Genomic DNA, 12,554 nt, shown 5'->3' on the forward strand with positions numbered 1-12,554 from the left:
ACTATGAGCAGAGACAAAAGTTTCTAATTTCTGGTGCCAAACCTCTGGATATATCATCCTATGTTGTTGTCATTGATACCACCATCCCCTTTCAAGATTTTTGTGAGAACACTGTTAAAACCATAACTTCTTTTACTTATCTAGCCAGTGATACAAACTGAAAAGCAGACTTCTACGATTGGCAGTTCATACAATTCCAGCGTGGCATTATTTTCTAACCTAAAATTTTGTTTTAAATACCAGGGGGTGTTTATCATTAGTTTTGCATCATAAACAGAGATCAATTTCTTTCCCATGTTTATTTAATTTTACTATGCAACATAAAGAATTCCATAGAGTTTGTCAGAAAATGTTTTATTTCGTTAATACACATACTAACAATTGTCTGGCCTTTCATACAGGGTATATGCAGATTTCCAGGATAATGCAATGAAACATCACTACTAATCATCAACAAATAAAACTTTGTTAAGAAACAAAATTTGCAATCCAAAAATGTCCACCTTCAGCTATATTCACATTCTCCTCTTCTGTGTACTTATATACAAAACTGTAAAAAAACCCAAAAAACAGAAAATGGTCATGGGCAAATGGTAAAGAATTTGCAGACATCTAATACAAATGCTGTATAGGCAGCATTTAACAAACAATTCAGTATTTTTAACAATAATATTTTTTCATAGGATTATAATTACTACCACCAGTGCTAAAAAAGAAAACTCTCCGCAATAAACCAAACTTTATCATGTGGCTCACTAAAGACATGGTCTAGCAACACTTAAGCACCATTACACATACTCAAGTGCAAGAGGTTTAAACATAGGCATAAATATCTCAGTGGGAACACTTAAAACCAGCTGGACCTTCCTAACAGTGTTTCGTTCCTCTCTCATACTAAATGTGTAAATCTGATCATTTGTAGATGTGTGCACTATTATGCCCAGAAAAGGAGTATTTCCGCTGCCACCCCAAAAAACTAAGTGCAACAAAATGAATAACTATGCTGGAGAAATGGCTTCCATTTCCTGCATCATAAGGCCTTAAAACATGCAAACACTTTCCCAAACCCACTCCTAAATTAATCTCCCCCTGCTATCATCCCTTAAAAAATAAAGTTTCACTAGCACAAAATTCAAGAAGACTCGCTGCCTTCCTTACCACCTTCCAGTTCTCCCCCTCACTGAAAGAAAATGGTGTCAAATTCAGGAACAGTCTTGTAAAACTAGTGGAAAATGTGAGCTGACAAAAAAATTAGGCAGGGTAGAGGGGAGTCATGCGAACCCAGTGCTTAGCTGTATAATTTGTTCTCCACCACTGGATCTGAGCATAGTTACCATTGTTTCCTCTGATAAACGCATCCCCATATTTATTCTTCAGTTGTCCATTTACATATTCTTCTGTCTGTTCCAAAGCTATGTTCATGTATCCATCCAGGCAAGCCAGAACACCTGATAAACAGAAATCCCACAAAACAGCTCAGATTATAGAACTACAATTTTCCTAATCAAACACGGCATTAATTGCAAGTTAGGGAAACTAATGGAAACATACAGCCAGTGAGAATGTGGGACAGATACGGGACAACAGCCGCCGTATACTCATCCACACTGTGAAGTGATCAAGTCACTATCCATCATTTGTTAAAGGAAATAAAACAATCATTGCCGCACACAAGCCATGTAACAAGATCTACAGCTTCTCTTCTAAAAGCTGGTAATGCTATTCATTCACTGATGGATTCTGAGGAGACTTGGCATTCTGCAGTAAAGAGCCATGAATTTGCAGGGCAGAGGAACACCATGATTAATGGAACAATGGGAAGAAGCAGCCCTGTACACGAGGTGAGGTCTTTTCCCTTTTTCATATATGCAATAGTACAGATATATTCATACTCTGCATATAGACTTTGCCAGTAGTTTACTCCAGTTATGTTGTTATTAAAAACCCTATTTATATAGGAACCCTTTTTTCAGTTCCACAACATGAATTACAGCTGCCCTTTATAACTATAGAATTCAAGTAGAAAGTTGACTGGGATTTAGGAATTTGTTTAGAAAAATACATATTAGAATTATATATATATATATATATATATATATATATATATATATATATAGAGAGAGAGAGAGAGAGAGAGAGAAATATATTTCTAGGAGTCATAAAGGATTGAAAAGGCACATAAAGCAAATCCGGTTGATTTCAAAACCGGTAATAGGTAAGTGTGCTTAAAATCAGAATACTGGTCTTTACACCTTTTTTTAATAAAAAAAGTAACAACACGACCAATGTTCTCGAAGTCCACACATTACTAATTGTTACACCAGTATAGGACTGATGTTACATGAGATCATACAATGCCATCACAGATAGCGAGCTATGCCAGTATAGATGTTACTTAATGTCAGACTTCAATTCTAAATAACTTCTGTTATAATCAAGACCACCAAATGAATGAACATCTCTACAAATTTACCTGGACACAATCCTGAATGCCATTTAAGAGCTCCCATAGCATCAAAAAGTGTATACTGTTGCTTATATATTTTTATGCACATTATGTTTTATTCAGGAAGCAGGCACAGAAAACACTACCTAAGGATGGTGGTTACTATGCAGTTTAACTTTGCTGATGACTTTGCCCTTCTGTTTTCTATTTTTCAAATGAGGAAGTTTCTGGCTGTCTAAAGAGATACTAAAATCATGAAAACAGTCCTACCCTTTCACAGTGGCACAATGATGTATGTATGTTCCATATTTATCATTTAGCTTAAAGATGTATATAATTTCAGTAAACAACCTCAAATGTGGATTAGAACATACTGAAATAATACAACACACTCAGATGAACAATGCTCCTGTTCCTGGCTTGTCCTTTAGAGGTGCACACAATGAACATTTTCAGATGAATGATGTTCCTTACTCATCTTTTAGGGGAGCAGCAACTACAAAAAACACTGGAGGGACCAAACAATATAATTTGTGAGTGCCCTAGCAATCTTTGTGTGTGTGTTGGGGGGGGGGAGGGGAGATCACAGTTTGCCCCTAGAAGAAGTACTCTGCCAAGCTACACTAGTTGTAACTGTCTCTAGTGGGGAAAAAGCTCCCTACCTGGACCCAATACTATGTATGCCCTGACTCATCTCTTCCTTGAGACAAAATAGTGATCACTGTGAGCTCATCAACCAAAGGCCAGTGATTCCAGAGGTCAAAAGGTAGAGGGCACAGTTCAGCCTTCATCTACAGTCCTCAGAAGAGCTAGGAAAAGATACCAAAATAAAAATAATTCTAAAGAGGAATTTTATTTTTTATTAAAATAAAACATCTATACCTGCCTTTTATCAGGGTTCAAGGAATATGAAAGAGCCCAAGCAATTGTTTTAGTTAAGCAGTACCACATGACCACATAGTCATGACTCTGTACTCTCTTGTTTAAGAGTATGCTAAATACCAAAATCTATCACTAAAATTTTAATCTATATTCCCAAATGTGCATGAGTTAACTCACAGGATATTCCTCTGCAACAAGAGAATGTTTATTTCTGCAAGGAATGTTTACAGATCTACAGTTTTGCTGCAATTAAATCGTTTCAGCATTTAACTCAGATTTATCATTCTATAATTCAAATGCTACTTGGAAAACATTTCCAAGCATTTCTCTGAACCATTCTGTTCAGAGTGAATTATGGGTTAGCATTACAGGGAAGCATTGTGAGCACCTTGTGCTCCTATACAGAAATACACAATTATGATCTTTACTGTGAGTTGCAAATATCAACAGAGAAGCAGCATCCTATCTCAGTGTGAAGCTAGACTACAAAATAACTAAACCTACTAAAGCACTGTGTGACCTACCTTTTAATTGCTGTTTTTAGGTCTTTTTACATATTTTAACTGCTTTTAATTTCTTGTAGTGATGTTCTGAGAGGCTGATTTTAATGGTTTTAATGAGATCCAGTGGTCAGAGTGCTGGACTAGGATCTGAGAGGCCCAGATTTAAATCCTCATTTTGCTCAGTTGTTTTGGGCCAGTCACACTCTCAGAACCTAACCTTCTTTACAGGGTTATTGTGAAGATACAATGGGGGAAAGGGAAATGATATAAGTCACTTTTGGTTTACCACTGGGGAGAATGGAGGAATATAAAATAAAGGAAGTAATTAAAATTAATAATCAATTACCTTTAAAATGTTATGTTAGCACATATGTTTTAAATTGTTAGCTGCCTTGGTGGCCCTTGTGAGGGCAGAAAGGCAGGACATACATTTTGTACATAAATAAACCATAAAGATTACTGATCTTGCACTACCAAGTCTCTATAGATTTCATAGAATTTAAAGACTAATCAGATGGGTGACTGTATGAAGGCTGCAAGAAACTGAACAATCAGCACGCTGCAAAAGTACCTAGTCTGTATTAATTTACATATTCTTACCTTTGTTATAATATACATACACATAGAACGTTAAAGAACTCACCCTCACAGGAACTGTATTAATGACTTCTTCCCTGTCTGAAATACCACAAATATATCAACATATCCAGAGAAGGAAGGGTAGAAAAACTTACCTCGATAATCAACTCCAGAATTTAACTTCACAACAACTGGTCTTCCTATTATTTGTTTCAAAAAATCACTCGGGGTTTGTTTCCGTAGACTCATTTTGACAAAAGAAGAAACTACATAAAGAGACAGAAAAATACAAAAATGGCTGAAAAGCAGAACACAAAACAGATCACAAACAAGCGCTCAGCAAACAGGCAGTATGGTAGTTCTTAAAAGTGTTCTCTAGGGAAATAAATATCAAACAGCAGAATAAAAAAGAGAAACCTTTGTTGAACAGAGGCGTAAAACTGCAGCAGTACAGTCATTGTACAAAACTACCCTCTAAACCACATGCAGCTTGATATTCTTAATAAGCTTCGTCTATGATTATCTAAGACATCTGTTCACCATACATCTTCACTTGAAACATTCAAAGCAGTCAGGCATGGCTTATTTTCCATATATGAGATTTTTCCTACAGAACACATTTGTTCAAATGATTTCAGCATTCTGGACATGAATTATATATAACTAACAAGAAAGCCCACTGCAACCAGGAATGCAATGGGCGCTAGGACCAAGGGCAGATCTCTCTCTGTCTCTCTCTCTCCCTCACAGCAGGAGCCATAGCAGGTAATCAGGGCTGGTTTGTGGTTTGGCAGGGCTCTCTGTGATTCTCTCTTACATGCAAACTCCTGCAGCATCTGAAAACAAAGTGGCTAGCATCCAGGGAGGGGGGGCAGGAGCTGTAGGTGCATGGCCAATTAGGGTGCGGCCAGCTTTGCTGGCTGCATCCTGATTGGCCGTATTCCAACTTGGACAGCCAGGACACTCTCCACCCCCAGGGCTGTTTAACAAATATTAAGAGGAACAGTGGATAAGGATAAATAGTTAATCAATACACACACAGGCACACCCAACCTACACCCGCAGCTATTTAGGTTTCTCACTGTTATAAATCACGGAGTGATGATTAAGTTCATGATGTTGAATGGGCAGAAATGCACCACAAATTTTGTCTAAAAACATCTAACAGATTAAACACACTAAATAACCATTAGACTTTCCAGTAGTTGATGAAAACACTTCAAGTAATTCCCGTAACTTCACTTCCATTTGACTTTTCTTTCTTTTTTTGGCAGTTGTTTGTATAAAGTCATCTCCTAGATACATGACTCAGCCATAGATATATTTCCTCCAATATCCCAATAATGATGATTATAATGCCCCTGGCATAAATAAAAGCCTCCAAATCTGCATTACTTTTAAATATCCTTTTTAATTTGAGGTTACCAGTCAGATGAAAAGTGCCAATGTACTATTTCACAGCTTCTAAAGCAGAAAAGTACAGTTTAATAATCTACACTTTCACCAGAAACAACTGCCTTAATGGATTTATTCTTTAGGAAATGTGATTCAAGTGGGTAGGCGTGTTGGTCTGAAGTACAGAACAATTTTTGAGTCCAGTGGCACTTTTAAGATCAACAAAATTTTATCCAAGGTTTGTCAGTGATTACTTCCATTCCATGGTATTGTATCTAAGAAAGTGTACACACAAAAGTTCATACCTCAAATAAAACTTTAGGAAATGTGGTCAGAATTGCATAACATGCTTGGGAACAAAGTATTTTGAATAATATTTTCTTTATATACATAAAGCACGGAGTGTATCGCTTCCAATAGTGGCTCAGTTCAGACACATTGTATTTTAACTATAGCTAGTCTGTGAAACCAGGATTCAGCTTGGAGATGATTACTCAAATCTTGGTTTGCAAAAGAAAAGGCCTTTACCCCAGCTGTGGCAACAATGGAGATCAAACAAGGATTAAGCCAATATGTCTACATTTGTACACTGCACAAAATCATACTGAAGACTTATCTGTGATTGTCAATCCAACATCAAGCCATAGTTTCAGGACCAAGTTTGACACACCCTAAATAACTATAGCTAACAAAGCAGCTCAGGTCCAACCACACTGATAGTTGAATTAAACTATAGTTAAATATGCCTTAACTGAGACTACATTTCAGATTTAAAGAAAAGTGAGCTTCTGAGTGTGATAAATAACTCAAAATGTCAACCCAGCCAGCATGAAACAGACAAATTCCATTCCAAGGGTGATCAAGGATTGAAAATAAAACAGCCAATATTGTAGTATCTTCACATAGAAATATGTGGGCGCAATGAGAATATTGTGTAGAATTCTGGTTGACCGATCTCCCAAAGAATATACCCAAGTAAAAATAAATGATGTATTGTAGCACCTCCTCCATGGGGAAAACAAGAATATTTAGGCCTTTATAGTGTGCAAGTAAGGGGGGGGGGCGACACATTTATAAAATGATGTACTATGTACACAATGTGAGAAACTTTTCTCTCATACTAGAACTCTGGGTCACCCAATTATCTGACTCAGGATGACAAACACTTATTCACATACTACATTATTATCTGATGTAATTCATTGCCACAAGATGTGAAGATAGCTAATAGTTTAGATCAGTGGTCCCCAACCTTTATTAGGCTGGGGACCGGCAGGGCATCGGGCCGCGCCTGCGGGGACCGCGCCTGCGCGGGCCACGCCCACGCTTCGGGCCACGCCCGGAAGCCATGCCCGCAGATCGGGCCGCGCCTGCGGGCCGCACCCGCGGGCGCGGCCTGCACGGGCGCAGCCCGGCCCTGATTCCCTCTCCCCGCCCTCCCGCAGTAAGTAGCTTCCCAGGCCGCAAGCTTGCAGCCTGGGAAGTTTTTTACTGCGGGGGGGGGGGCGGGGAGAGGGAGCTGCGGCCCGGCGCCATGGCCTTTGCGGCCCGGCGCCGGGCCGCGGCCCGCAGGTTGGGGACCACTGGTTTAGATGGCTTTAGAAGGTGGCTAGACAAATTAACAAATAAGTCTGGTTGCTATTCATAACTAAATAGAAATCCTAGGCAACGTACCTCTACATATGAGCTGCTATAGGATAACATCAGTGGGAGGCTATTGTCTTCACTGCCTGCTTCTGGCTTTTTCAGATGCATCTAACTCAGCGGTCCCCAACCCCCGGTCCGATGACCGGTCCGTGGATCAGTCGGTACCGGACCACGGCTCCTCCTCGTCCTCCTCCCCGGCTGCTGCCTCGGGGGCTGCCCTGTGACTCTGCTGCTGGCTCACCTTTTATTATTATTATTAGATTAGATTATTTCCTGCCACTCCCTACAGGCTCGTGGTGGGTAACAGTAGTCTTAAAATTCCCCGTTAAACCCCCCGCTAAAAGACTATAAAAAATACCCAACACGGCGGAAAATACCACTCTCCCCTACCCAAACAAGGGCATTGGGGGATGGAGGGTAATGATGACTACTTCAAATCCCCAGGAGGGGGCAATGTTCTTCCTCGCCAATCCCAGCCTCAACCATAGACCTGGCGGAAGAGCTCCGTTTTACAGGTCCTGCGGAATGTTGACAGCTCCCGCAGGGCCCGCAGTTCACCCGGGAACTCATTCCACCAGGTAGGGGCCAGGACAGAGAAAGCCCTGGCCCTGGTTGAGGCTAGGCGTGATTCTCTGGGGCCGGGAACGACCAGCAGGTTTTCTCCCGCAGAGCATAAAGCCCTGCAGGGCACATAGATGCTCTCCAGCAGCCACCATGGCTGGGGCTCCCCCTAGGCATGGCACTGCGCAGATGCTGCTGGCAGTGCCTCCCAGCGGGCAGCGGGAAGTCAGGGGTGCTGGCGGGAAAGCAAATGGAGCAGGGGCTCAGGCAGCAGCGATGTCCCTTGGCAAAAGACTACCCCCCCCCCCAGGCCTCAGTAAAATTGTCAAGCGTTGACCGGTCCCCGGTGATAAAAAGGTTGGGGACCACTGATCTAACTTACCCATGTGAAAAACAGGATGGACCAGATGGGCCTATGAAACTGATTCAACTGGGCACATGAGTTCATACACTTATATCAATCGCGAGAAATAGCAGATTCTCTGTTGTGTTTGTAAATTCCCATCATTGGATATAATGGAGGTCTGATAGGAGCACCTTCTTTGGGGGTGAGCTTTTGCGGTAGAGGCACCAAACTTGCAATATTGCTGTAGGAGCCTCTTATCAAAACAACCCTCAAGATTCAAAAGGAGGTTTGCCCCCATACCACCTCCATTATATCCAATGATGAGAAATGACAAACAGATCGGAGAATCTAGTCTGTTCACCATAGGAAATATTGGAGGTTGGATGGGTACACCCTCTTTGGATGCCCCTAGGATTGGACCTTCCAGTCCAATTTTTTTTTAACTTGGAGGGTTTTTTTGAGGAGAGGCAGTTATGCTGCAAGTTTCATGTCTCTACCTCAACACGTCCCACCAAGGCCAGAAAAGAAGGATACCTATTGACTTGAATGGTGCCCTTGACACAAGCAAATCGACCAAGACAAATCAATACTATACTGTGGGTGATTCAAACTAATCGATCCAGTCCGAATCACCCTCTCTTTGCACCTGCCTACACCACACTACTGCTGGAGGATTTAGAGATGGCTATATTCAAAGAAGCCTTTAAAAAGGGTTTACAGTTTCATGGGGCAAAGGTCTATCAGCCGATGCTAGTCAAGTTAAGTAAAGGGAAGTTTCATATAGAGAGCCAACAAACCCCTGAACACCATGGTCCAGAAGGCAGCCCAAGAGGAAGGCTGAACCCTCTATACTGGCCACCCAGGACAAGTGGCTGGCCAGCGCATGAAACAAAATTCTGGACTACATGGACCACTCGTCTTTTGCATCACTCTAGAATTAACTTTGGGAAATGACTCCAATGGCGGTGCCTCCTGCTGGGAGGCACTGCCACCATCCTGATCCTGCCACTTTACTTAGTGAGCACCACGAAAGGGGTCATCAGGTGCCCCAGGGCCCATGGACACAGCTCTGGAGACTACTGATTTAGAGGTTTGCTGTGACAAAATCCATTGGCCAAAAACTCAGTTAAACCTACATCCATTACAGAAACCCACATCAAGCCACCTATTTTCCAAAACCATTTGTAGCGGAATCAACATAAGACAGATTATTGCTTTTCGTTATTACTTTGGCAGTCTCCATGCAGTGGGTTTAATATTCTACATTCACAACTAAGACCATGACAATCTCTGCCTTGGGAATATGAATGTGATTTCCCATTTTAATACAGTGTTCAAATAGCTTGTTGTGGGTCATTCCATGGAGTTTGGTGTGATCTTACAACACATTTCAGTGGAGCCCATTTAACAGTCATGATAATCCATAGGATCAAAGTATTTAATACAGTGTTTGTACCTTTGCAGTGCTCTTTGATTTTAGTGGTTCATTTGTGGCCATGGACATGAAGTGTGACTTGATGGTAAGTTCAAGGTGACCGAAATAAAAAACCATAAGGATGCATGAGGCTTCATGCTTTGGGAGAATGTTTTAAACCTGTGGCAGTGACGTACTCAGTGTTATTTTTATGTTGCAAGCCCCAGCCAATGCAAAAACCCTGAGGATCCATTTAAAACCATGCTCTAGGACCCTATTTTTCCTCTGTGGTATTGCCATGAAGGTGGGAATCAGATTTTTGGGGTTGTAGATATCAATTGTATAGGTGTTAATATCTGGCCATAATGCTGTATCAAATAAACTTACTTGCAATACTAAAGTGATCTTATGGTGAGTTTGGGATGATCTAGTGCAAAAATCATGAGAAACCATTTCAACTACTTTTGTGCCATTGCAGCCCCACAATGCAGTGGATGCGTGATTTTTATGGTACTACCTATAGTCTAAGGCATGGTCAGTATGAAGGTGATTTTATTTCATTTCTATGTAAAAAATCATGAATTCATAAGGACCCGTGCCTCGGACCCACATTTTTGTGCTACAGCAGTGCCAGAAAGTGTTGGATCCATTTTAATGGTCCAGGCCGAAGTCTGGATGTGATCTGATACTGGATGTGTTAGAGTTCAGTTTTAAAAAGTGGAGGATCCATGTAGATCCAAGTTTTACTTCCTTCCTCTTTTCCTTCAGAGGAGTATCAAGATGGCAAATGGGCAAGCAATCTCAAAGTGCACCTAAGGTAAAACATGTACAAGCGGCAGCACACAAGTATGGCGAGGCTGTGAAAACAGGCACACTAATTTTAAACATCGGAAAAGCAGGCCACCCTTTTCCCTCGGCTTGGAACTTTCTGCTGCAATTCTGCACAAATAATCCCCACCTATGACCGGAGGAAAACTCAAGGGCCATTCCAGGAATAATCCCCACTCCCATAATACACCATCCACGTAGGATTTCTGGAAAGAACCCAAAACCGTTTCCGTCCGGGTGGTTTTCTCCTTAGGCTTGCTTCCCCGGGAGCTTGCCCTTCCTGCTCCGCCCACGAGGAGCCCGCGTTTGGCCTCCACGGCGTGACGCACCCCCCGGGGCAGGAGGAGACCCGGCTCTTTCGCCGCAGGCGCCGTGATTGCCTGTGCGGCCCCCCCGCACTCGGGGGACAAACGGGCGGGGCCGTTCCCTCAGCCAAGCCAAGCCAAGCCCCGGGCTCCTCCCGGTGGCCTCCGATCTAGGGAGCGTTTAGGCGAACGACGCGGAGGCTCGGCGGCCCTTGGGGCGAGCTGGGCAACGGGCCTGGCCCTTTCGGCCGAGAGGCCCCGAAGGAGGGGCGGCCGCCTGGAACGTTCCGCGGGGGAAAGGCACGCCCCCCCCCCTTCTGCCCTCCTCACCCTCCGCACGCGCTTGCCTCGCCCGCCCTCAGCCACTCACCCGCGCACTGCCGGCTCACGTTCGTTAGCGTTCCGGGCGGTTTCTCGATCAAGTAATGATGGGCTGCTCCGCGGACCAATCAGCGCTTTCTGTTTTCAACAGTCGCTACGGTTCCCGGATTTGGCCAAACTCTGCGCGGGGGAGGGGGCAGTTTGTGTGACGCGTCGTGAGTCTTGCGTTGCTGGCCGGGAACCGGCTCCCGAGGGGCTGCGGGGTCAGAGCTGCAGCCCTCCTCCTCCGGGCGAGCGCCTGTGGCCAAGGGCGCGTAGGGCGGGCCACGCCCCCCGGTAGTTGCCAGGGGCTGCCGTTGAGACTCCCTGGAGGGCCCTGGGCACAGAAAAAGCGGATGAGTGTTAAAAAGCATCAGGCCAAATACGAGGTTTGTTTTCAAACCAGCTCAGCAGTCAAGGCTAGACTCGTGAAGTCTTCTGCCTTTGTTCTCAAATAAAGTCTGGCAATCTACAGGCACATTTTCTAAAATCTCCATTACGTTTTACTCTGTCCTCAGAAACCTTCCTCAGCAAAACTTGCTGTGTCTTCATCTTTCTTTTATCCTGAATTGATATCTCCAGAACAGGGGTCCCCAGACTTTTTGGATTTCTGGGCACCTTTGGGATTCTGACATAGGGACAAATATAAACTGGCTGCCTCAGGACCTAGGCCTACTGGGTGAGGCAGCCACAAAATGGCAGGGAGTAACATTATTTGATTGATTGATTGATTGATTGATTGATATACCACACTCCCTTTTGGCTCAGTGCAGTTTACATTGTAACTCTCATAAGCAACACAGTACAATTAAATTTTTGATTCAAATATAAGCATATTCAACAGTGAAACTTGTGCTGAACAGTGTAATTTAGTACCCAACAATCAACAATTTAGTTTTTCTGTACTGTGGTTTCATTTTTCTATTGGTGCAGTTGATGGCTTGTTTACTTGTCTTGACCAAAAGCCTGGTGGAAGAGCCCCTTTTTGCAGGCTTGTGGAATTGGTTTAGCTCCAGCAGGGCCCTGATGTCATCTGGGAACTCATTCCACCAGGTGTGGACAAAGACCAAGAAAGCCCTAGCTCTAGTCACCTTGGTCCTGCTGCAATCTTTCCAAGACCATCACAACCAAGCAATTTTGAGATCAATGGCATGGAAGATGGGGAAACTGTAGATGAGGCAAAGAAGCACCGTGAGGCCATGGGGGCATGTGTGCGTGTGGGGGGAGACACTGTTTCCTAGTAGCACCTTCCCAGTAGAAGAAGAGTTGGTTTTCTACCCTGCTTTTC

The 12,554-nt window shown here is 43.1% G+C and overlaps 1 protein-coding gene across 3 annotated transcripts; it reads right to left on the minus strand.

The window, feature by feature from the left end:
- Nucleotides 1-338: 338 nt before the first annotated feature.
- LSM6 (LSM6 homolog, U6 small nuclear RNA and mRNA degradation associated) lies at nt 339-11,518 on the minus strand. 3 transcript variants are annotated; one of them, XM_077300166.1, is made up of 4 exons: nt 11,277-11,518; nt 4,566-4,676; nt 1,335-1,448; nt 339-550 (listed from the first exon to the last, which is right to left on the minus strand). In XM_077300166.1, exons 2-4 carry the CDS (start codon nt 4,657-4,659, stop codon nt 516-518), a joined length of 243 nt encoding a protein of 80 aa, XP_077156281.1. In that variant the 5' UTR covers nt 4,660-4,676; nt 11,277-11,518; the 3' UTR covers nt 339-515. The 3 variants fall into 3 exon arrangements, with proteins under 3 accessions (XP_077156281.1, XP_077156282.1, XP_077156283.1); XM_077300167.1 differs by having other exon boundaries at nt 11,237-11,278; XM_077300168.1 differs by lacking the exon at nt 11,277-11,518 and adding an exon at nt 9,816-10,218.
- Nucleotides 11,519-12,554: the final 1,036 nt, after the last annotated feature.

This window comes from Paroedura picta, chromosome 10, assembly GCF_049243985.1.
Source record: "Paroedura picta isolate Pp20150507F chromosome 10, Ppicta_v3.0, whole genome shotgun sequence".
In the NCBI taxonomy this organism is placed as follows: domain Eukaryota; kingdom Metazoa; phylum Chordata; class Lepidosauria; order Squamata; family Gekkonidae; genus Paroedura; species Paroedura picta.